Genomic DNA, 23,745 nt, shown 5'->3' with positions numbered 1-23,745 from the left:
CAACTCATTGGCTTCTACCTTTATTCATGAGTACACTGAAGGAAAAGAGCTTTGGTTAATGAAATATCTGAAATATTTTTTATACTCTGCAAAAGGTATACTTTCTAGCTATTGTAATATAAGAAAACTATACAATAATCTTTAGCTATCCCCACCTGAATCTTTCTGTAGTCTGAGATGAGATGAGAGACCAGTGTCTGTTCAGGTTCTGCATCCTTTTGATTTCTTTATCATTCAGAGGAAGTCTGTAACCCAGCTCATTAAGACGGTCCAAATCTGGCGCCATGCTACTGAACTTCAACATCTGACTCTGCAAAAAACAATACAGGTGATAAGCAAAAAGTTCAGTAATTACACTAGTATAGACTAAGCTAGCACTCAGTTAAATTTGGAACAGCCTTGGTTGCCACCAAGTGGCAAACAATCCCTATGCCAAGGAAAGATTTGATTTCCAGTTTTCAGCCTCTTTGGTCTCAGTCTAGAAGAATACTTAAACAGAAACAGAGAAGTAAACTCAAATTGCACTTACATATATTGCTGAACTAGAGATTTACCTCTAAGAGCTGCAAAAATAGGCTAGTGCTTGAAGCTACATGTCTATATTGCCAAGAAAGCTTTTTTTCCTTGTTTGTTAGACTGAATGTTAGGCTAGTATACCACATTGAACTTACTCAATTTTTATATTATTATTATTATTTTTCTTTTGCAGTACAGAAATGTCCAAATCATTGAATTAGGAAAAAGTGCTATGCTTGTTAGCATGCACAGTGGAAAAACATGTATAGTTAATCCTGAAAGAAAAGTAATTGAATATTAAAATGACAAAACCAGCCTAGGTGGCAGAGACCATCACCTTCCTGTCAGGGCCTCCAAAAGAAGAAGAAAGATAAAATAAATAAATAAATAAATATAAAGGCAACACAAAAATAAAGAGAAAAAGAGTTTAAATGTATTTTATAGGGTACACAGTACGAATGTTTCAGTGCACTTCAGTATATCAATATATCCAAAATGTGTAGACGATTTGGTCCTTAAACTAAATATTAGTGTGGCAGGAACTGCATACATTCAAAAAACGTTGAGAGAAAAGAAGATAAAGGAAAATTGCTAAAATTTCCACTCCTATTTTGATTTGATATTCATTTTAATCCAAATCCTTTGTTTTTCCTTTTATTCTTTACTCAGGAGCAGAATAACATGGACAATCAATCACTACCTGACTACCATCAAACTTATAATTTCTCAGTCTTACGCTTCCCATGAGTGACAGTTCTTTAATATGTATAGAGTAGTATTTGTGCATACCCTGTACAAATTAATCAGGCCAACGTAAAAAAATGAACACTTTGTGCATTTATTACTCACTTTGAGTTCCTCCATCCTACTCTGTATCGCTGAGAAATCAGATGAGTGACTAGGATCCTGTCCTTTCAGTATTTCTTCTGCTTCTGTTACCCAGACCTCAAGGACTTGCAGGTTCTTGGCAAAGGTTTGATAGTCCAGGACTCCAGCCTTGAATAAAAAAGAACCCATGATTTAGGAACTTAGCCACATAGCATCCTTCTGGTGGTTATGCTCCTGATTATTCTCATTATAGATTTGCAAACAGAGGTATAGGCTAGGAGCGATTGCAACCGTTGCTTTGTTTACAGACTGTGGATATAGTGTTTATTATTATTATTATTTATTTTTATTATTTTTATCATGGGGCTTTTACTGTAAAGTCCACACCAGGTGAGAAAATGGGATTTTTCATCATAGCAAAAGGGCAGCACTTCAGCAAAATATTAAAAGACCTCCTCGACTTAAAATACATAGCCTGCTCTAACTTATATAAAATACTTCTCTGTTTAATGTACTCTGTCAATAAAAAGAACCACCAGTTTCTGCTATTGCAATTTCAAATGAAAAAAAAATCTCTCCTTACATTAATGAGCACATTCTTGATGACACTGGATTTCTTGGACAACTCCACTTGTCACCCAAACAGAAGCCACTGCCTTGTTGCTTTCTCATCCATGCACTTCCATCCCCTATGAAACACATTCTGCCACTCCTTTTCTGCTCTTTAGTCCCTAGTGACACATGCAATTAGCAAAATGTGCCGTACAAGCTTTGACACAAATAGTAGGTGTCAGTATGGTCACTGACATTATCAGGAACTGTTAAAATCCATGCTACATAGTTGTTCAGAATCTTCCCTCCTTTGTTTTACCACTAAAGAACAAGCTGGGAAGAGAGGTTGCCACTGGGGAAGCAGTAGCTGTGGACCTAGTCATTAGCACTACTGCTGTCTGCACAAAGAATGTTGCCCTTGGCATTCCAGATGGAAACTTTCCCCTGTGAGGTTTGCACACTCTCTTCCCAGAAAGTGGACCTTCTTACAAGGTCTCTATACTGCACTTGAGCATTTTTTTTGCTCTCATCTTTGGCTTCCAGGGAAGATTGGGAAATGCAGATGAACAGGTAGCACCATCTTCTTTACCCAGGTATTTTTGGCTAATTGTGTTTTCAAGTACAACAAGATGATTGGATGCAGGAACTGAAAACACTCTCTGCAATACCTGAAGTACTGTTTGCTGCTTGCGGAGAATTTGTTCTAGGGTTGACAGATTCTGGTTCAGAGACAGTTGATCAGACTGTATAGCTGCTGCTGCTGAAGCCTCCACCTGGCTTTTTAGCTCCTCTCCCAGTTCTTGAAGAACAATCAGTGAATCCTGTACTGTCTTTAAATCAACGAGTAGATCCTGTGGCAACACATTGAATAAAGATATGAATAGTTAACCTGACACCCAGTTGATGCCATCCTCCCTGATATATAGGAGAAATTTAATCAATAAGCACCACTACTACATGAAGAATTTATATTTACTACTATATTTCAATGCCAAAGTGTCCACTGTCACTTTGCATAAAAAGGAAATGATATGCAGAATAAAACATATCTTGAATTATGTAGGTGCAGAGGAACAGAAAGAAGTGAATACTCAGCTGTCATTGAGTAAACTGCAGTTACTGATGAGGCAACACTTGTTGAAAAAAACACTTTTGATTTACTGACATGCTGGTCCTAAGCAGTGGCAACCCTCCCTGTGGATCAGCTGAGGTCTGACTAGATCTCCTTTTTTTTTTTCTTCTTCTTTTTTTCCTTCCTGGTATGAATTACCAGGAGGGATTAAAAATTAACTTTTGTAAATTGTGTAATGCAATTATCAGACTGAACTATTTGAGTTGCCTGTCCAACAGACTATGGCAGCAAATGCTCAAAATGCTCATTAATGTGTTAATTTTTCGCCTTGCAATTGTTTTTCTTACCCTAAGACAATTGCCATTTTAATTTTCTTATCAATGACACTTAACATTAACTTGAACTCAAACACACCAAAACATAACCACATAACAGGAGACAAAAAATCCTGCTTCTCTGGGACACAGTATCGAAAATAGAGGAATCTCAAGGTTCCAGAGTCAACACTGTTCTTCCATGTGGAAGGATAAAGACACCAAAAACACACACATAGTCTTTTTTCATTCAGAAAAAGTGACTAGCCTTGACTTGTGGAAATACAGACAAAGGATCCTGTTTCTTTCTACTATAAGGAGCTCAATGGATTTGGCAGAGATTCTTGCCAAGCAAGAAATATTTTGATAAGTTGGGACTTAAGACTGAATCAAACAATAGAATTTATCCACCTTCTCCAGAGAAATGACTTCAGATAAAAGCAACATAACACAGCAACAAAGAATAGAGGGATCACATAAGTCCAAGAAAATCATGAGACTTGGGTAGCAGACATGAAGCTCTCTCTCCTGCACGTGAGAGATGCTTGAATAAAGTTTCCAATACACCAAATATGTAGTTTAGTAATGGAGAGCCTGTTGTGATTTTTAGCTCACAGAGCTGTTGTAAAGTGCAAAGCTTAAGTGAACATACATTGCAGTCCTGAATCCAAGTGGTTACTTCATCATCAGCAATATCTTTACTGGTTGCAGTCTTCAACAGTTCATTAATTTGATCTTCCCGTTGACGGACCGTGGAAGAGCACTGTTGGTAACAGTCCTTGTACCTCTGCCACAGCTGAAGGAGACCCTTACTGGAACGCAGCCGCTCTGCAATCTCCTGCAGAAGATTGTTCCACCTGGTGAAGAGATTGGATGAATGATCAAACTTTGGTAGCCCACAAGAACTACACCTGCCCCTCTTCCTCACTGTTGTTTCCAGTGTCTCTGCCCCTCTTCCTCAGTGCTGTTTCCTGCGGTCTTCTGTCTTTTAAGAAATTTGATAATAATCAAGATTCAGACATTAGGAGAAAAAAAAGGAATCCAAGAAATATGTTGAAAGGATGTTCTGACCTGTCACACCAGGTTTGATCTGTACTGCATCTTGGATGCTGCATATTAATGTTTTAGGTCAAAGCTGGAGTACACTTTTTGAAGTGAACCTCCTGCAATTCCCACTTAGCACACCTTGGTTCACCACACAAAGCAGACATAACTGACCAAGAACTGCCAGTATCAAATTCCATCAAGGGCCTGAAAGGCCCAGAACAGGTGTAAATATGAAACCATTTATTCTGCTGCAGTTTCCTCCCAAACTCTCACAGAATCTTTAAATTCATAAAGCCCCATAAAATTAAAATACTTCCAGACTTATTAAAGCTCTAATAGTTTCATTATCCAATTAAATGTCTAATTCCTCTTTGAATTCTTAGCTCTAATGGCACCCAAAAACAGCTGCTTTCTGAAATGTACTGTGTTTATCAAATTGTCTCATTATTTCATTATCAAAGAAAAATCACAGCATTTTCAATTGTTATTATATGACAAAATTATCTCATAAAGTGAAAACCTTGTCAGTCATCACTGAAACTTAAATCATACAGTATCTTATAATAGAATGGCTTAGGTTGGAAGGGGCCTTAAAGTTCATCCAGTTCCAACCCTCCTGCCATTGGCAGGGATACCTTCCACTAGACCAGGTTGCTCAAAGCCCTGTCCAACCTGGCCTTGAAGACTTCCAGGGATGGGGCATCCACAGCTTCTCTGGGGAAAAAGTCTTCTCCCCATGTTTCCAGTTTCTAGTACAGGATGAACCAAAATAAGTTTGGCATGATTGTGTTTTCAAAAACAAACAAATAAACATACAAACAAACAAACCCCTGAAACCAAATACAATAGTATTTCCACCACAGCAGTTTTCGATCTTGGATCAATCAAATCTTTCTGTAGCTTCTCTGAATAAACCTTCAGACTTTCCATGGCCTGGATTCAAAGTTGGGGAAGTTGTTTGCCAACCTACTGGCAACAGCTTACATCTTAGATAGAAAAGCCTATCATGCTCTTCCCACAGCAAGAAATTGCAAGCTGAATACTGGAGAAACTGAGACATGCACAGCAATGCAATTTTCAGACAGAATTCTTGCATTTTAAGTGCAGTATTATTTCCCAGGACAAGAATTATCATGGTTGCAAATTTGCCTGCAGCCATGCATGGAGCAAAGCTGCTGACACTAATAATCCAAATCTCTTGCTAGAGAAAACGTTTCTTTTATTATTACTAGTAAAATGACACACTTCTGCTCCAGCAAAAGGAATAAAATGAATAAATAAATTTAAAAATACATAAAATATAATAAAAATAAAAATGATGGAAAACTGAGTCCATGGTTAAATGCAAATCTACCACTGAAAGTACAGTTCAACATAAACAAACTTTCTACCTCATATTCACTTCCTTCAAAGTGGTGGTGAGTGTTTCAGTCACTGGTGGGTGACATTGTTTTAACAATTGATTGGTCACGGCACCAAATTTCTGTAAACTATTTTCTTGCTTTTCTAGTTCATCCTGTAGGTTCTGAAATAGAAGAAAAAATAATGATACACAAACTGTATAATGTAGAAACATTTCAAAATGGTATGTATCAATTGCAATATATGGGTTATGAAAGCAAAACTAGATTTCATGTGTATTGAATCTAACCAGGAAGTTTTTTAATATAAAGACTATTTCTAGATACATTTGATTCAATATCTAGGTGTAGCAAAAAGTATTTTTTTACCCAATATTTTCTAAAAACGTAAAAATTTTGTAAAATAAATTATCCTAAGCAAATACTTTTGCACCGACAGAATAAGTGCAAGGAACTCCCTCAGAAATAAAACATTAACTGGTGTAAGATATTAAATTAAATTATGTTTTCCTGTTCAGAATTAGATGAAAAAGTAACAGAATAAAAAAAGCTTTATTCTAAAAAGAAGGTTCTTACTTTTTCACTTAACAGACAGAAGTATTGCTATCAGGGAAAATGTTCCTTTTTTAAAAAAAAAAATTAACTATATTATTACAGTTTGAACAGTTCAGCAAATCTTAACCTGATTAATCAATATACACAAAATAAGTAAAAAAGGGCTTTAAAACAAAACAAAACAAAACAAAAACCCACAACTTATCGTTCTACTGACTCCTCATGTCTGATATGTAGAAAATGAAAACATCGAAGAGTGGCTGTGAAGTGTATTAATAGATGTTCTTTAAATCTTGATTTGGAAAGTGAGGATTATGCTTAAGGCATTTGGCTGTATACGTCTGGACTTCCAATCACAGAGAATATTTAATTTTAAGCAAAATGCTTTTTCTATGTAAACTAGATCCACAGATATAATTTTATAAAAGATGTCTCAGTGTTTGGAACATTCACAGGTCAAAATGTAAGCAACAACACAAAAAATCTACAAAGGAAACAATTTTATCATTTTATTTATTTAGTTAGTTAAATGAAAAATGTAATGGCTACTTGATAAAGTGCCCTCTCAATGTCGTAAGATTTTAATGTGCCAATATGTCTGTAATTTCATTCATTATCAGCTAAAATGTACATTTATTGCATCCATGCAATAAGGACAACATTTATCCTTAAATCCATCCTTAGTGTGGCAAGAGGCATGGTATTCCTTCTCACCTGAAGGTTATGAACTTGGACTTTCACAGCTTCCAAAGAACCAGTAAGGAGATAAAAACGGGACAGAGAATATCTGGCTTCCATCAGGTAACTATTCAGTTCTTCATAAGCCACTTTGTAAATGCTCCACTGATCAAGAATAGACTGCAACAATATCTTTAGTTGGCTAACCTAGGAGGAGGGAAGGAGAAGAAAAAAAAAAAAAAAGGTAAATGAAAAACATTCAAGGGGTTTGCTTTCGTTTAAATTATTTCCTTCCTTTTGATCTCAGATTCTACTTGTTCTTCATGCAGAACTTTAAACTTGTTGGAGAAAGAAGAGAACATTTTGCCCTACCATCAGCTATACTGGGTACAGCAGAAAGTTCTGTTTGATTCTATAAAGCCACAGAAGACCAGTATGGTAGGGACCAAAAAGATATTGAGTACATTCTACCTTGCTTCGAAGAAGGTTCAAAAGAAATTTCTTGAGTCCTTAAGACAGGCAATCAGCCTCTCAAAGTCAAGAGAGGCTAGTTCTAACACACTGCATTCTTCCTGAATGGACTAATGTTACCAAGGTTCACACGATGACAATTGAAACTGATCTCTTCCTCAGTCTGCGTGACCCATGTGCTTAAAAAGGTAGTTACTTATGGACCATTTGGTACTTTTCTACTATGTATCAGCATATAAACAGCTTAAATTTTAAGAATGTAAAACAGATTCTGTGATTCTGTGATCCTTGAAATAGTAAATATTATGTACACACAAGCTTGAAGATGGATGAAAACAGAGACACAATTCAGAATCTCTTCCCGTACAACACAGAAGAAATCCACTAGATGCAAAATGCTAATTCTTCTCCTACATGTTCTAATTCCTGGAACTACGGTTTGCCCTTTGATAATTGTTTTACCATGTGATCCAAATTGGCCCAGGCATGGTTGATTTCTTTCAGTGTATTCATAACAGTAGAAGAGACTTCTTCCTTCTTGTTCTGTATCAAAGACAGGCCACTTTGTTCTATGTTTTCTACTTCTTTTTCTTTTGTTCTTATTGATTCTTCTAATTCCTTAAAATAAAAACAAGACACCCGAATATTTTTGTTTGTTTACTTTAATGGATAATGACTTGAGACAGAAAAGATACCCATAAGCTCCCCAGTTTTTACAATGTTAAAAATAGGAAAGGCAAACTTGTGCACTTTGTCTTTTTTTCTCAAGAGAATTATAACTCATCAAAAATTTTCTTGAATATTTTATCTTCCCTTTAAATCACAGTTGCATATCTTTAATTTAAATAGAAGTATGTCATCTACATTAAAATTCTGTTGTAACCAGCTGCTCTCATGGAAGAGTACAAAATTAATTAAAAATAGGCTAGCAGTTTGAATACATGGGAAAATTGTTGTGTTGTCTTAGTTTGTCCCAGAACACAGAGGGCTTTTTAATTAGCCCAAAGTTGGCTCAAGCCCCTGGAAAAACTGAATTTTGCCACCCAAAGACAAGGACAAAATGATTTCCTAGGGAAAGATGTCAATTTGCTGTGCCTCCCCACACACAGTGAAATCTTTATTCTTTTGCCAGGTCCCAGCAAAGCCCCTTGCCTGAGGACATCAAGTCTTCCCCTTTTCTAGATGACAAGCTCATTGGACTCCAGACAATGACAACAAGCAACAGATTGTAGGAATTTTCCTTATTGCCTCCACAAGGCTATATGTTGTTGGGAAGTATTATTATGATCTAGTAGGTGGCATTCCTGCCCATGGCAGGGTGGTTGGAAGTAGATGATCTTTAAGATCCCTTCCAACTTGAGCCATTCAATGATTAATGAGCTCTATAACATTTTGCTCTACTCAGCATTCCCCCACACTAACCCAAGAAAATAGAAAGAAAATGAATGATTGGCTTGAAAAGAGGTGAAGAAAATGGGGTTGAGTATTTAGGCACAGAGGTTATAACACCTTGATAATGGCTTGTTTTGCTGCTTGAAGCAAGTGCTTACTGTATTGTCAAGAGAACCCTAGATTGGTCATGGAAATGAAGATTCAAAGTTCTCCAATGCCAAAGTTCTTTCAATTTGTCCATATTCTGCAGGCTATTCCTTACTGAGAGAGATGAATCATCCGAGAAAGAAAACAACAGAATTCTGGGCAAACTAAAAACACCTATCTTACAATAAAATACTCTGTCTAAGAATCAAAACAATAACAACAACAATAACAAAAAGAGCTTAACCATTGCTATAAGAGACTTGACGTTATTGATAGCAGGAAGAGTATTTGGAACCAAATTCTTCCCAACACTTGCTATTAACAAAATTCATCCCGTCTCACAAACAACACAGTTTTGTCTATATACATTGTAAATCATATATGTGAGAGCATTTTTGCTGCACTGTTTATTTTTTCCCTTCTGCATTATTTCAACATTTTATTTATAACTTTTTAATTTTTATTTTTATTTTTTAACATCTGACACTGAAGCAAACACTTCTAAGTTGCAAATATCAACTTTGACTTTCTGACAAAGGGATTTTAACACTAAGAATAATTTAAGTTTGAAGAAGGTTGCTCCAAAATTCAGAATGCAAAATGGGAAGAAGCTTCAAACACCAATAACAGCAAATATTTCTGGCTCTCTGTTTCTTTTTCATCATGTGAACTTCAAGACAAAGTTAAAGATGCATTAATCTTTCTGATCTGTGATTAAAAAAAAAAATGTTGCCTTCAGTTATTAATATGACACTAGGTAGCAACTAACATTGGTTAATAAATAAGCTGCAGCTTTTGTACTAGTTGAACCGGATACTTGGGAGTGTCTGATATGGTTATTTCTTAAACAATTTGTTTCTGTGCCGATCAAAGTCTTGCCATTTGTAACTGACTCCCCAAGCATATTTGCTAACTTCCCTGACCAAAAGAAACCAAAAAGGTGATAAATCAGATTCAGCTTTGAACTCTAGCCAAGCACAGCTTGCCAATTATGTCAGTCTGTGCTAAATTACACTTGGTATGGACTTATTGTGCTGAAATCATAAAGACACTTTAACTGAAACTAGGCATTGGATACAGTTTGAAAACCTGGATTTTAAGAAAAAGAAGAAAGAAAAAAAAAAAACGCTTCTAACATATCTGACCTAACCACTTATTTGCCATTACAGAATGAAATACGGGTTTAATGCACTAGTGAATTTACTCTAAATTCTATTATGAACTTCATTTTACATTTTAGATTTCCATTTGTGAAGACTTAAAAGCTGGATCATACTTATCCTGTTCATTAAATGCATGGGTGAAAGACAGCAACACCAAGATAAACATGCTTCCCTACTCCTTTTCTAAGGGTAAAAGAATACTAAGAAATTGGACATGCAGTTGTCCTGACTAAGTTTAAGTACACATTTGAGCTGTTGTGAAATTTATTATTTGGTCTCTGGTAGAACAAAATAATTTTGAGCAAAAATATTCTGATGCCTGATAACATTCAGAAAATTAGAAATTCAGAAAAACTTTTTTCCTACACATGTATAAGCTTGAACCCTAGTCTGATAGCTCCAGAAGCAAGCTTCCAACTACTTAAATGTGCACTATTCCTAGTCAGATGCTCAGTGTCAGCTGTAACTCCCTATTCACTGCTGTGTAGTCTTTGTATAATTTTTGCATGAAGTTATGACCTGCTGTGCATTATGTATAACTGAGCTTTGCCTCATTCAATCTTTGCCCATTCTAATCAAGATTATTCTTCGTTCTTTCAAAGGTGAAAAGAGTCCAGCACTGTTGGCTTTTCTGGATAGTTGAATATTTGAATAAATATGATTCCTAGCAATTTTTGAAAAGAGAAATAAACCCTCCTTGCATTCTAGCATCTTTCTTTTAGTAGTCCTGAGGAAATGAGAATGTCAGGGGAAAAAGAATGGAAGGAAAGTCGGGGCAGAGAAAAGGTAGTGATGAGTTTAAAAAAAACACACAACATATTTCTGAATAGGCAAGCATGGTGTTCATGATATCACGTTCCAAATGACTAGCCAAACAGGAATGGGAACATATTCCTTTGATGGCCTTTATAGTCCAGTAAGCCTGGAACAGCTGGAAATGTCCTTGCCTTTATACTGAATGCAAAAAGAATAATGACTGCTTTTAAACCTTGTGGGGCATTACCATTCCTTCTTCCTTTCTTTAGTGCTTGCACATTAGGAATAAAATGTCTTTCTCACTGAAGTACAGAGAAGCTTGGTCACTGACTTCCCTGATATGCAGATATCACATGACTTTATTTGGTTTTGTTTCTAACTGCTGGAAAGAGAATATTGCTATTTAGAAAGAGACATTACCTGACAGTCTTTCAAAGCGTTCTGTACTGAAGCCTGGTCTCCAATTCTCTGTTGCTTTTTCAGCTTCTTCTCTTGGGTTTCAAACCAAGATTTTAGACACTGCACATTATTTTCATATTCTGTCCAAGATTCCTGCAGACTTTCCAACAGCTGGATCTGCAAAGAAATATGAGTGTATACTTCCTCATACAATTACCTCTAATGTTGTGTCAAATAAATCAGTGAAAAACAATGCTGACCAGTGCCTTTCTCAGAATTCAGTAATGTTTTCTGAATTTAAAGACAGTATATGTATTCAAATTGAAATATGCCTGTTATTTGTAAAGGAGTACATAAAAAAAATCTGTTTAATTGAGGAACTATTCTGTATAGATAAATTTTTCAAATATTATGACACATTGAAAAGAGCTAACACTTTAGCAGGAAATTTTTATGAAATGGCATTATTTTCAGACATAAAAGACCTCAAGACTTCCCAAATAAAATTAAGCATCTAAACATGCATTTTATATTTCTTGCTTATTATTCTGATAAAGCAGATGAGTATTTATATTAACTCCTTTGTCAACTGACAGCTTTGAAATCACTTAGATTTTTCTGAAATAGGTGTTATTCAATGGAGAATGAGATAGTTTTTTCTTTGAAACGAAATATATAAGTGCTAAAAAAACAAAGCAGAATTTGAAAATGGCAGTGTTGACATAAAAGACATTCACAGTACTTAAGACAAGCTTCACTCTAGGGAATGAGTCAACATAATTAGGTTAGGTGTAATCTTAATTAGAACTGTTTAAGGATGTGATGGTCAATAGCAGCCTTGACCACAGTGACAAGACAGCTGTGAGCAAAGTGAGGAAAGCAAATATCAGACTAAAGATCCTTAGGAGCTTGGGATAGCAGACTTTGGTTTGTTCGAGTAAGCATGATCCCATGGGAGGCTGTACTGAAGGGCAAAGGAGAAGCTGGATGTTCTTCAAGGACAACTTCCTCAAGTCACAAAAATGACCCAACCCAAGTGACAAGGAAACAGGGTGGCATAGTTTAGAAGTTTGGGTTGAACTGAGAAATTCTTACTGAGCTAAAAAGGAAAAAGAAGTATGCGTGGAAAGTGGCTTACAAAAAATGGACATAGAAGCATTGCCTGGCTATGTAGGGCTAGTGTTAGGAAACCAAAATTTTGGCTGGAGCTAACTAGTGAGGGACAGAACCCTTCTTGCAAATCTTTGCAAGTACATCAGCAACTAATGGGAAACCACAGAACAATCTGAGGCACACTGTGTCTTCTGTGCTCTGATCCTACTGCCAACGTCTCATGCCTCCTAGGTCTTTTGGCAGACTCTGTACTAGCCATGGTAGAGGAAAAAAGAATTAGGAGCTACTTAAGTAAGCTGGACATGTAAAAGTCCACAGAACAAGACAGGCTGCATCCGAGGGTGCCAATGTCATTGCAAGGTAGCTATCACTTTTAAAGGGCAGTTGGAGGAGGTTTCTGGTGACTGGAAAAAGGCTATATTGCAAATCCTGTCAGAAATGTGGAAATGTCCACATAAATGAAGAATAAGAAGGAGCAATAGGTACAGCCTTACTAAGGGTAAACTGTGCCTGAACTAACTGACTAACTGCTATGATGATATGTGGACAAATGGAGAGTACTGGATGCTGTTTGATTTGGCTTTAGCAATGTTTTTGATATGGATGCTATGGCATCCTTATAGCAAAACTGAGGACAGATAGGTTGGATGGGAGGTATAAAAGTGAATGAACACTTCTGGAGTCATCAGCCTTAAAGGTCAATGATAAACATTTCAAGGTCCATCTGGCAGTCATTTACAAGATGCATCATCATGGCCAGTTCTAGGGTTGATATTGTTTTATGTTAGATGTTGATCTTGTTTTATATGTTACTTCTTCTAACTTACAAACATATGTTTATATGTTTTATATGTTTTATAAGTTAGAAGAAGTGTTTGATATGCTGGAGAGTAGGGTTGCCATTCACAGAAACATAAATAAGGTGGAGGAATGGCCTTGGGAATCCTCATGAAAATCAGCGAAGACAAACATAAAGTCCTGCACCTGGGATAAAGTAACATGCAACACTGTGGGCTGGCAGTAGGCTAGCAGCAAGCTGGTGAAAAGGGCATAGGGGCTATGATGGGCAATAACTTGAACGCAATCAATAGATCAGCAGTGTGGACCTGTACTGATGAAGACCAAGTACATCCTCAGCTAGATTATTGAGAGTGTGCCTAGAAAGTGAAAACAAGAGATTATTCCCCTCTCCTTGACTCTTGTGATCCATTTTGGGCCCTCTTTATTGACAAACTGGTGAACAGGCACTAAGGTAGTTAGGGAGCTGAAGCACATGACATACTAGGAGAGGTTTTCTTCATTCAGCCTGGGGAAAAGAAGGTTAAGAAAGCATCTCTTTGTGCTCTTCCACTCCTTATGCGGGTGCTCCTTTAGAGAGGATGGAGGCAAAATCTATTTGAAGGTGCACAGTGAAAAGAGAAGAGACAACAATCACAAGCTGCAACAATAGAAATTCTGATTGGGCATAAGGAAAAAACCTGTTCCTCACAGAGATAGGGGACAGTGGTTAAATACAAGAACAGGCTGCTCAGAGAGGCTGTAGAATCTCCATCCTTGTAGATTTTCAAAACTCAGCTAAGCAAGTCCCTGTGCAATCTCATCTAATGGTAAAGTGAGCTCTGTTTGAGCAGGAGGTTGGACTAGATGACCTGCAGAGACTTCTAACCATTACTATCTGACATTTGCATGTGTTTTGACAGTTTACTTCAGAGCAGCTGTAGGTTTTCCTCTTTACCTTTTCTGTTACCAGGCCTTGCAGGATCTGCCAACGTCTATTCATTGCTCCGAGCTGTTCTGCAAAATCAGTTTTGTCGCTACGTTTACTTTCAACATCCTGGCTGCTAATCTGTAGCACAGATTGGTTCACAAAATCTACCGTCAACTGCTTGCAATTTAAATCTATCTTGAAACCCTAGTAAAAAAGAAGGGAATAAAAAAAAAAAAAAAAGTATCATCATTTCTTAACTTCGTCCAGAACAGAGGAGGAAAATGTTCACAGATTACAACTCTACCATAATTTTGCTGAAGTTTTTCTAGCATTTGAACAACAATTAAAAACATTGCTATTTGTTTTCTAAATATTGAGAACGAAGACGTCAATACATTGTCTTTGGAATAAAGAATCTGTTTTCTCTGAAGAAAAGCAAATGATTAAAATGCCATCGTAAACATATTGATCTCAAGGATATGATTTAAGAAAAACTGTCTGTTTAAAAATTTTATTCACTTTATTTAGTATAAAACTTTTTTTACTACACCAAGAGGTAATACAGAAGATATTCTTACAAACAGAGAAGAAGAATAACCAAGAAGTGATTTTTCTAGGAAACTAGTGAAGACTAAAGGTGAAGTATCTGCTTTTCATGTAACATGTACAAATATCTGGAAGGTATCATAATGAATATTCTTCAGAAGAATAAAACTAATCTGACACTGAAAATAGAGTCTTCGGGTGCATATCTACTACATGAGTACTACCGATCTGGTTAAAGAACTGAGATTGTAGTTTATCTATTCTCCTCAATAGTTATCTCAAGATACAGCATCTTTCATTTTCACTTCAGATACTGATTAAAATTATCTTGATCTGTAAAGCACTGAACACCTTTAATTCAAGAACAGGCTATGCTTTGAGGAGAGGGTGATACCATGCAAAAAATTCATGAAAGAACATATACAAAGTGCTTTGTGGTTTTGGATGAAAGTTAGATCTAATAACATTTCATCATGTGAATATTGCTTTGGATTAACTGGAAATTAAGATAAGTATATCAAAAATTACATTCCTGCAATAAATAAACAACAGAGTAAAAGTATTTTTTGCTTCTTTTCCACTGTATCTAGTGTACAACTCTAACCACTCCACAATGTAAATACTTTTTTTTATCTACTTAAGTCAATTATACTTTACATATGTATATATATTTAGTGGAGATAATCTGAAAAGAAAATCTGTAACATTTCCATGATATACCTTGTACTTTTGGACATAATCCTGAATGGCCTTCTGTCCTACTACATTTTTTATATTCTCTTCATCTTGCTGAATAACATTTTCCATCAGGGAAATCCAGCTCATAACTTCAGTGATAGCATGGCGAGAAGGAATTCTGTCCATCTGTAGCTGTAGAGATAACAGACTTAAATGTTGTGAAGAAAATGGATAAGAATTCCTTGCTTTGCATTACCATAGTATACGTTCCTTTACCTACTCCTATTATCATGTTATTCTACATCCCTAAAACATTACTGAAGTTTATAAGATAAAAGTTTATAAGTAAAAAACGTTTTAAGATAAAAGTTTATAAGTAAAAGAAATGATAGCTTTTAATATGAAATACATTGTATAACTTCATACATCTTAATAAGAAAACATTCTATTAAAGGTTTCTTATTTCCATTCTTCATTGTACAAAGAAACTGAACAAACCCAAAGATTCCATTTTGGCTTCCAAAAGGCTCTGCACTTTCATTCCATAATTCTGTACTGGGTTTATGTAGCTCAACTTTAAGCTACACTTTTTCTGTCCTTATAAACGGCTACTGAGTAGGCCAATGGAAAATAATTTTGGAGGTGATTTCTAAATGGGCTTATTTTGAAAAGTACCTGATTTTTTCTTAAAAGACTCTTAATCTTTTCTTAAAAAAAATTTTTCTTAAAAAACTTTTTTCTTAAACATTTGATACACTAGTGTTTGCTTAAATACAGTTACTTGGAAATGTACTCTAAGACTTTTTTTTAGATAGATATATATATTTTGCATTACAAGATGGTCTAGAGAACTACTGAATGACATTATATTTTGGCAAATATAATAAGTTCGGTAAACATCTTATACTCTTCATCTATGGCAGCTATGCTTTTTTTTTTTTTTTTAATCTTATCTACTTGTTCTTTAAAATGTAAACAGTGTAACTCGGAAAGTTTGAAAGTAGCACCTATTGGTGCTAGACACTATGAGTAGACAGGATTTAGACAAGAGTGTAAGCTTTCCCACACTAAAGTGAAAGTAATATTCCTATCCTGTCTCACATGGATAGGCAGGAAGGGAGCAACCATGTCTCAGAGAAAGTGCCAACTGTATGGTTTGATTTTTTTGGAATATCAAAAGCCATCACTGTGCTTCCTTACCTGGTGCAATTTCTCTTGTACTGCTGGGATTTGTGTGAGCAGCTCTGTCCACTGACTGTCAATCTGGGACAATCCTGCACGCAATGCTGCCGTATCCACCTTCTTCAGTCTGAGGAGCTGGTTCCCAGTACTGAGGACAGAAGATTTCTGTGATGATTTAGCATCCACTTCTTTTGAAAACTCCTGTAAACAGAATCATTTTTGTGCAAAAATGAAAAGCAACCAAACATGTACTATACTTAAATCTTTACCTCAGAAAGCTAAGAATACCCTCATTTCTCTTCAAAAAAATAGAATCACAGAATTGTCTAGGTTGACCTCCAAGATCACCTAGTCCAACCTCTGACCTAACACTAACAAGTCCTCCACTAAACCATATCACTAAGTTCAACATCTAAACGTCTCTTAAAGACCTCCAGGGATGGTGACTCAACCACTTCCCTGGGCAGCCCATTCCAATGCCTAACAACCCTTTCAGTAAAGAAGTTCTTCCTAATATCCAACCTAAACCTCCCCTGGCGCAACTTTAGCCCATTCCACCTTGTCCTGTCACCAGGCACGTGGGAGAATAGACCAACCCCTACCTCACTACAGCCTCCTTTGAGGTACCTATAGAGAGTGATAAGGTCTCCCCTGAGCCTCCTCTTCTCCAGGCTGAACAATCCCAGCTCCCTCAGCCACTCCTCACAAGACTTGTTCTCCAAATACACGTTTTCTATTAGTGTTTACCAGCTACACTTCAAATCAAGTGAAAATTGAAACTGTTTTTAGTCATAAAAATAATACAGTTCTTGATGTGCAAACACACCAGCTCATCTACAGAAGTAAATTTTTTCTTTGCATGCTCAACTGAGAGAAAGTGTAACCATTTCATTGCTACATTGTTTATTTGTAATTTGAGAAAAAAAGATGTCCTAGACCCATGAATGACTTACTAGAAAGGAATTCAGGTGGTCTCGGACAGTTTCAAGTTCCTGAGGAACTGTCAGAGACTGTTGGCTCCAGAACTCAAGTCGCTCCTTTGCGGATTGTAACCAATGTGTCAGTTCAATAGATTCACTCTGATACCTGTAAAAATATTTACAGAAAACTAAAACAGTCGTTGCCACTTCTAGCATCCAGTGGAGTAGTCTCTCTTCCATGTGTTAGAGAAAGATATGATATGGCAGATTTTAAAGAAATATTTTTTCTTTATCAACTTTCAGAAAAGCATGATTTAATTTTTAAGAAACGTATGGTGTCAGGCTGCTCTTATTTTAGCTATCACATCCACAATTCCTAACAGTGACTTCTTTTTGCCTTTTAGAAAAAACTATCTCCTAACAGACTGGTAACTAGGTTACCAACCTTTTTGGGGAAGCTCTAATAGCACCATTCCACACCAGAAACAGTTCAAATTGTTGAACAGAAACAGTTCAAATGTTCAAAGAAACAGTTCATTCAAACAGAAACTATCACATTTTTTTGTTTTCCATTAGAAGTCTCAATCTTCCAGAAACTTTAGCACGAGTCATCTTATATCAGAAATGTAATGCTTTTGTCAGAAACTATCTTCATATCATTCCATATGCTAAGCAACTAATCAAATGTCAGAATGAGAGTGCTTCCATATAAACTTTATATAATAAAGTCTTTTTATGTGTCTCTCTTGAAAGGCTAGTGAGCCAACAAGCCAGGAACATTACGAATAAGAGAGAAAGTTTCTATATCACTTAGAGAATTCATTTCAAAAGAGGCATATGAACATTGCTAAAAGCTCCCTTCCCTACATGCAATGGCACAGAAACACAAGTACCCAGCAGTGGCAATCTCTCTACCAGAACATCGTGAGTATACTCATGCTGTCTAGCAAAGCACACACCCCTTTTCATCACTATATATGGAGAGGGGACTTATAATTTTGTTATCTTATCACGATACCTTTCTGACTTCCCACCAACTGTTATTTGGCACATGCTTTATTGTAAATGAGAGAGTATGAGAGCACTTGCATGGAACAAAAGTAGGATATGGTAGACTAGTTAAACCATCACATGCATTTTAAAGAACTTTCCTTTAAGTATGGAATTTAATAGTTCTGGGTTCAGAATGCCTTTGACTTCAACAGTGCAATTGAAGAAGATTATAACGTTCACTATATCAGCATCACCTTGTCCAGTGCTTCAGTATTGTCTCCAGCCTGTGAAGCTCCTTGTTAACCTTGCTGGTGTTACTTAGCCAGTGGTCTCCTAGTTGGTTCAGCTGACTTTCGAGATCTGAGCAGCTAACAGAAAAAAGGAGCCTTTTCCCATCATCTAGCACCTGGTCTAATTTAGGTTGGTATTCAGTCAGATTAGATCTCAGATGCTGGAATGACAGAAGAGAGACAGTTAGATAGGTCTGCAGGTCTCTACTACCATGCTTTTTCAATATTCCATTTTGTAGCATATCCAATGTCATTACTGCAAATCACATTTTTTCCCTCCGTAACAGTTCTAGAATGCCTGAGATTCAACATGCAGGTAATCTGCTCAAAATCTGAATGTGCTGTAACAAGTCCCCTCACTTTAGTATGTCTATTAACATCTCCCTCTGATGAATTTCTCCTTGGTGTTGATATTTTACAATAGAAAAGAACAAATTCAAAGGAATCTTAGAGGGGCAATGTCAATTCTAAGAGAAATTGACTAAAAAGTCATAACTTAATCTTCCATCTGCTCAAAGTTCTACTATAATGAAATTTAAACATGCCCAGATTATTAGCAGGTACCATACTGCAGCCCTTCAATGTCTATCTTCAGCTATCAAGTCATCTAACTCTCCTCCTTTACTACAAAAGAGAAGCTCAACCAACACATCCAAATACTAGAGCACAATGACTATTAATACTCTGACCCTGAATCCAACTGGGAAGAGAGGCAGATTTTATAGAAATCGTGACTTCTGGATGGGTAAGGAATTTGTATATGTGGGCAAATAAACCTGCCAAATTCTGCTATCATTACATAAGTAGTACAAATTTTCAAAAGTATCTGCATATCTGACTATGCAATATGTACATGTATTCTGAATTTTCAGTTATGCTAAAACAGTCTGAAGATAAAATGTACAAAGCTATCGATGTTATGGTGAGTACATAAACTTTCTATTGCTCTTCCTATTTTCTCTTTCATGTAAATAAAGCTTTGATAAATTAATATTTTTTATATATATTTTATATGTCTGCAAATGTATTTACATGTAACATATATACAAATATAAATGTGTAAATTCTAGAGAGTAATATAAAATTTCCAAGACAGCCATAAATTACATATGATTAATTTAAATCTAAAAATGGACACAGAGAGAGGAAAGAAAAAATGGTATTAAAAGTTATGCCATATCAGAATCTGCAAATCTGGATTCGAATAACACAATTTATTAAACTGACAAGGGAGACAAAAAATACAAGCAATGCCTAGTATTAAACAAAACCAAAACACAATGGATAATAACCCCCCCCACCATTACAAAAGCATAAAGCTGTCTGGTAAAAGAACAATACCTGTAATAAATTCAGAATAGGAAAGAATGAAAAGTAAATTTGCAAGAAAAATGTAGCAGACATTTTTCTGAAAACAAAACACCACAAACACAACTGAAGTATCTTGTGTATTACACGACAAAGACAAAACACTAGACCAGAATTTTCATTTTGAGAACGGACTGAAAAAACAGGATGTGGCAGAAAATCTATATTTAAAGTACTAGTTCTTATTGCAGGTGAGAAAGAGGAAGACAACTTGGGGAACTGCAGGCTGTTCAGCCTCATCTCGATCATGGAGTACATCTTCTTGGAATCTATTTCCAAGCACAGAAAGGAGAAAAAGTAATCAAGAGTACTCAGTATGGATTCGCTAACTTAACTGCCTTCTATGATAAAATTACTCTCTCTATGGATGAGACAGACTTCAGTATGGCCTTTGATAACGTCTCTTTACAACACCCTCCTCTGGAAGCTGAGAGAGAGGGAGTTGGAGAAATGGCCAGTTATATGGGTTACACTGCTGGTCTTAAAGGGTAATGATCAAAGGCTTGATGTCTGTCTGGTAGACAGTAATGAACAAGTACTCCAAGGACTGTTGATATTGGAGTCCAAATAATTTCAACATCTTAGTTAATGGCATGGATGATGACATGGAGCGTTCCTCAGTAAATTTGTGGATGACACTAATATATGTGGAGTGGTTGATACACACACAAAAAGGCAGGCTTAGTCCAGAGACACTTTGATAAAAGTTGAGGTTGGAGGCAGCAGAAACCTCAGAAGGTTCAAATGAAGTAGAAATTCTGTACCTTGGGCAGAATAACCCTGTTTTTAAGTACAGGCTAGGAAGGGAACAGTTTGTCTTTAATCTTGCAACTAATATAGCAACGGCATCATTAATAAGGAAAACCACAGCACTGGCCTACACTAGTAGGAATGTGGACAACAGACTTAGGTTATTTTATTATCCCCTTCTATATTGTGCTGATAAGTCCTCATCTAGTGCATCCAATTTTGACCTGTCTTCACCTCCCACTACATTCAAGAAGAAGAAACTGGTTAGGATCTGGTGGAGAGCTGTTAAGATGTTCAGGGACCTGTAGCACATGACCTTTAAAATAAGGATTAGGGAGGTATGCTTGTTTTAGGTTGAGAAAGCGGAGGCTAAAGGCTAGTGTAACAAAGACCTACAACTATTTGAAGCAGAATGAAAAATATTATGGAGATAAATGTTCCTATATTATGGAGATAAATGCTCCTCAGTAGAGGCACATAATATAAAAAAGGATTAATGGCCACAAGCTGCAAGTTGGAAGGTTTAGATCGGACATTAGAGAAAACCTTTTCAGTAGAAGGTTGTGCAGCACTGCAACTGGTCCCCACCTCAGCTGTGAGATCTCTGTTATTGGAGGTTTCCAAAACTACGGCTGATCCAGCCCATCACAACTGTCCTGCTTCAAGTGGGAGGAGGGACTCCCATGATTGACCTTCAGAGGTACTCTTCCACCCAACTTTTCCATCAAGAATGACTAAAAAGCACCAACCTGAAAAAGTGCAATCCGATCTCTGAGCTTGTCCTCCGTCTCTTCCACCAAACCAACAGTAGGGATGTTACCTTCAACAGACTCCAGCTGTCTGGTAAGTTCCTGGTAATCTTCATCCAGATGCATCCAGGTCTACAAACAGACATTATCCACGCATACAGTGATTATTGACCTGGGTGTCTAGACATTTTATTCCCAAGTAAAATGCTATAGCTGTACTGTTGTAAATGTACATAAATAGCAGTACAAATGTCCTGTGAATCTACAGTAAGACACCATCTCTGCATCAAACCCAGCTTTTGGTCAGAACACACTTGTCATGTCAAGCTAAGTAGCTCTTTCAAATTTAGAGGAACAGAATTGATGTCACCTGAAGTTCCCAAAACAAAGGTTACATGCTGTCCCTCGGTCTCGTGTGTATGAAAAACAGGACTGACATCCAATTTTGTCCAGGAAATCAACATTGTAGGATATCCTGGCTGTTGATTACAATAGACATACAGAAAATAACACAGAGATCCTCACCTCTAGAATGTATTCCAGCTTCACACCTCGTTTATGGGCCAGCTTTAATACAGCTGAAGCTTGTGTCATTAGCTCTGAATGAGACTGAGTTTCCTTCAAGAGGGTAAAGCTACTCATCTTTCTAAAGAGTGTTTCCGTAAGGATCATGTGAGACTCCAGCCCCTGAAAATATTCCTGAGAAGTTTGGATGTGGGGGAGGAGGAGAATAGAAAAGGGAAAGTGCAATTGTTACATAACTCACTACCACTAAAACAGTAACTTAAGACAATAGCAGTACAATCAAGTATCTGCAGACATAGAAATAGGTAAGCTTTTCCTTCCACCAACATTTCACAAAATCCATTACACAATATAAAAAGGACAATAGCCTTTTTAAAGAAAGAGGTCATCCTTTACATGCAAATTCTACCCTCTCATTCCATAAACAAAAATAGCTTAAATCAGATATAAACTACCTAAAAGTTCTGCCAAATATGAAACTGTGGACTTGCTGTACATGGTCTTTCTATATTTTATGGGTGTTATTAGCAAACTTAAATTTCCATTAGAAAAAAAAATGGAGCAATGGAAGAAATTGCTAGGTAGCATAACAGCCCAATAATAGGAACTTGCTGTTAAAATGGTGAAGCAATTATCACCCACCTGGGTTTACCTGCAATACTGCATTTGAAAGTCATTCAGTCAAAATAGTTTGTTGATTACGATTTAAAAAAGAGTAATTTTAATATCTTGATTTAACACTGACTCACCATTCAGAAAAGGTCCTGAACATTCATTCATGAATGCAAGGTTAGCAATTTGTCGTATACAATCTTACAGTTGCGATTAGTCCTGAATATGTCACTGATTCTTACCTTATGTTTGTCGAGTAGCAACTGAACCTCTTCCTTAGAAGCAACAATCATTTTCTGGTCACCAACCATCTTTTCTTGGCCTGTTTCTACCAGGTCAGCCAGGTCCTGCAAAGCCCGTTCATACTGTCTCTTAAGAGCCAGGTTCTGGTTCAGGTCACTCCGTCTGGATCCAATGATCTTCATCACTTCATCATACATATCCTTGGGATAAAAAAGCAGCAATGGTGATCCTTATTTCCACCTTACATATCTACCTAACAGCTACTTTAACTGTCAGTGTATTCCGCCCAATGATAGCATAATAATATATATTCTCAACTCAAAAAAACTATGCAGATATACTGACTTAACTGATAAACTAATAACTCAGCATTTAAAGAGAGGAAAGATAAGTAGCACCTGTAACTATTTCAGGTGTATGCGTTTGGGAACAAAATTATCAGAATCCCTAAGACGGGCTTTAAGCAGCAAAGGAGTAGGGTAACTGCACTTAAGTCATCAAAAAACAGACTACTATGTGGCTGTTGGACACTGAAGATGCTGTTTATGTTTTGCTTCTTATATTGTAACAGGTTGGACTGATTCCATCATGGCTACAGGATACAGGCATCTTGAAGCCAGGTTTATCTCCATTTGCTGCCTCAGAACAGTCAGAGTTTAGAGTTAAACCCCAGATCTATGCCATATCAGCTTATTCTTAGCATCAAAAGTATATACTAAAAAAAAAAAAAGAAAAAGTATATATTTCAGCATGCCTGTACTGTCAAATTCAAAATGAGCCAGCTGAAAGAACTTCATCAGCTCCCATAGCTATTCCT

The 23,745-nt window shown here is 36.5% G+C and overlaps 1 protein-coding gene across 1 annotated transcript in view; it reads right to left on the bottom strand.

Annotated features, from left to right (window-relative positions):
- The window catches only part of SYNE1 (spectrin repeat containing nuclear envelope protein 1), a 292,806-nt gene that overhangs the window by 51,732 nt on the left and 217,329 nt on the right, over window positions 1–23,745 (bottom strand). Inside the window, exons 105-120 of the mRNA XM_050710059.1 lie at window positions 22,928–23,128; window positions 22,074–22,247; window positions 21,549–21,680; window positions 18,646–18,842; window positions 17,432–17,564; window positions 16,497–16,679; window positions 15,339–15,488; window positions 14,100–14,276; window positions 11,273–11,428; window positions 7,857–8,012; window positions 6,960–7,130; window positions 5,721–5,854; window positions 3,935–4,139; window positions 2,565–2,747; window positions 1,366–1,512; window positions 156–310 (exon numbers count right to left, since the gene is read on the bottom strand). Of these exons, the coding sequence (XP_050566016.1) occupies window positions 156–310; window positions 1,366–1,512; window positions 2,565–2,747; window positions 3,935–4,139; window positions 5,721–5,854; window positions 6,960–7,130; window positions 7,857–8,012; window positions 11,273–11,428; window positions 14,100–14,276; window positions 15,339–15,488; window positions 16,497–16,679; window positions 17,432–17,564; window positions 18,646–18,842; window positions 21,549–21,680; window positions 22,074–22,247; window positions 22,928–23,128 (2,654 nt within the window). The remainder of the gene's footprint in view (window positions 1–155; window positions 311–1,365; window positions 1,513–2,564; window positions 2,748–3,934; window positions 4,140–5,720; window positions 5,855–6,959; window positions 7,131–7,856; window positions 8,013–11,272; window positions 11,429–14,099; window positions 14,277–15,338; window positions 15,489–16,496; window positions 16,680–17,431; window positions 17,565–18,645; window positions 18,843–21,548; window positions 21,681–22,073; window positions 22,248–22,927; window positions 23,129–23,745) is intronic.

This window comes from Cygnus atratus, chromosome 3 (genome assembly GCF_013377495.2).
Source record: "Cygnus atratus isolate AKBS03 ecotype Queensland, Australia chromosome 3, CAtr_DNAZoo_HiC_assembly, whole genome shotgun sequence".
Classification (NCBI taxonomy): domain Eukaryota; kingdom Metazoa; phylum Chordata; class Aves; order Anseriformes; family Anatidae; genus Cygnus; species Cygnus atratus.
The sequence above is the reverse complement of the archived record's forward strand: the minus strand, read 5'-3'. Positions and strand labels throughout refer to the sequence as shown.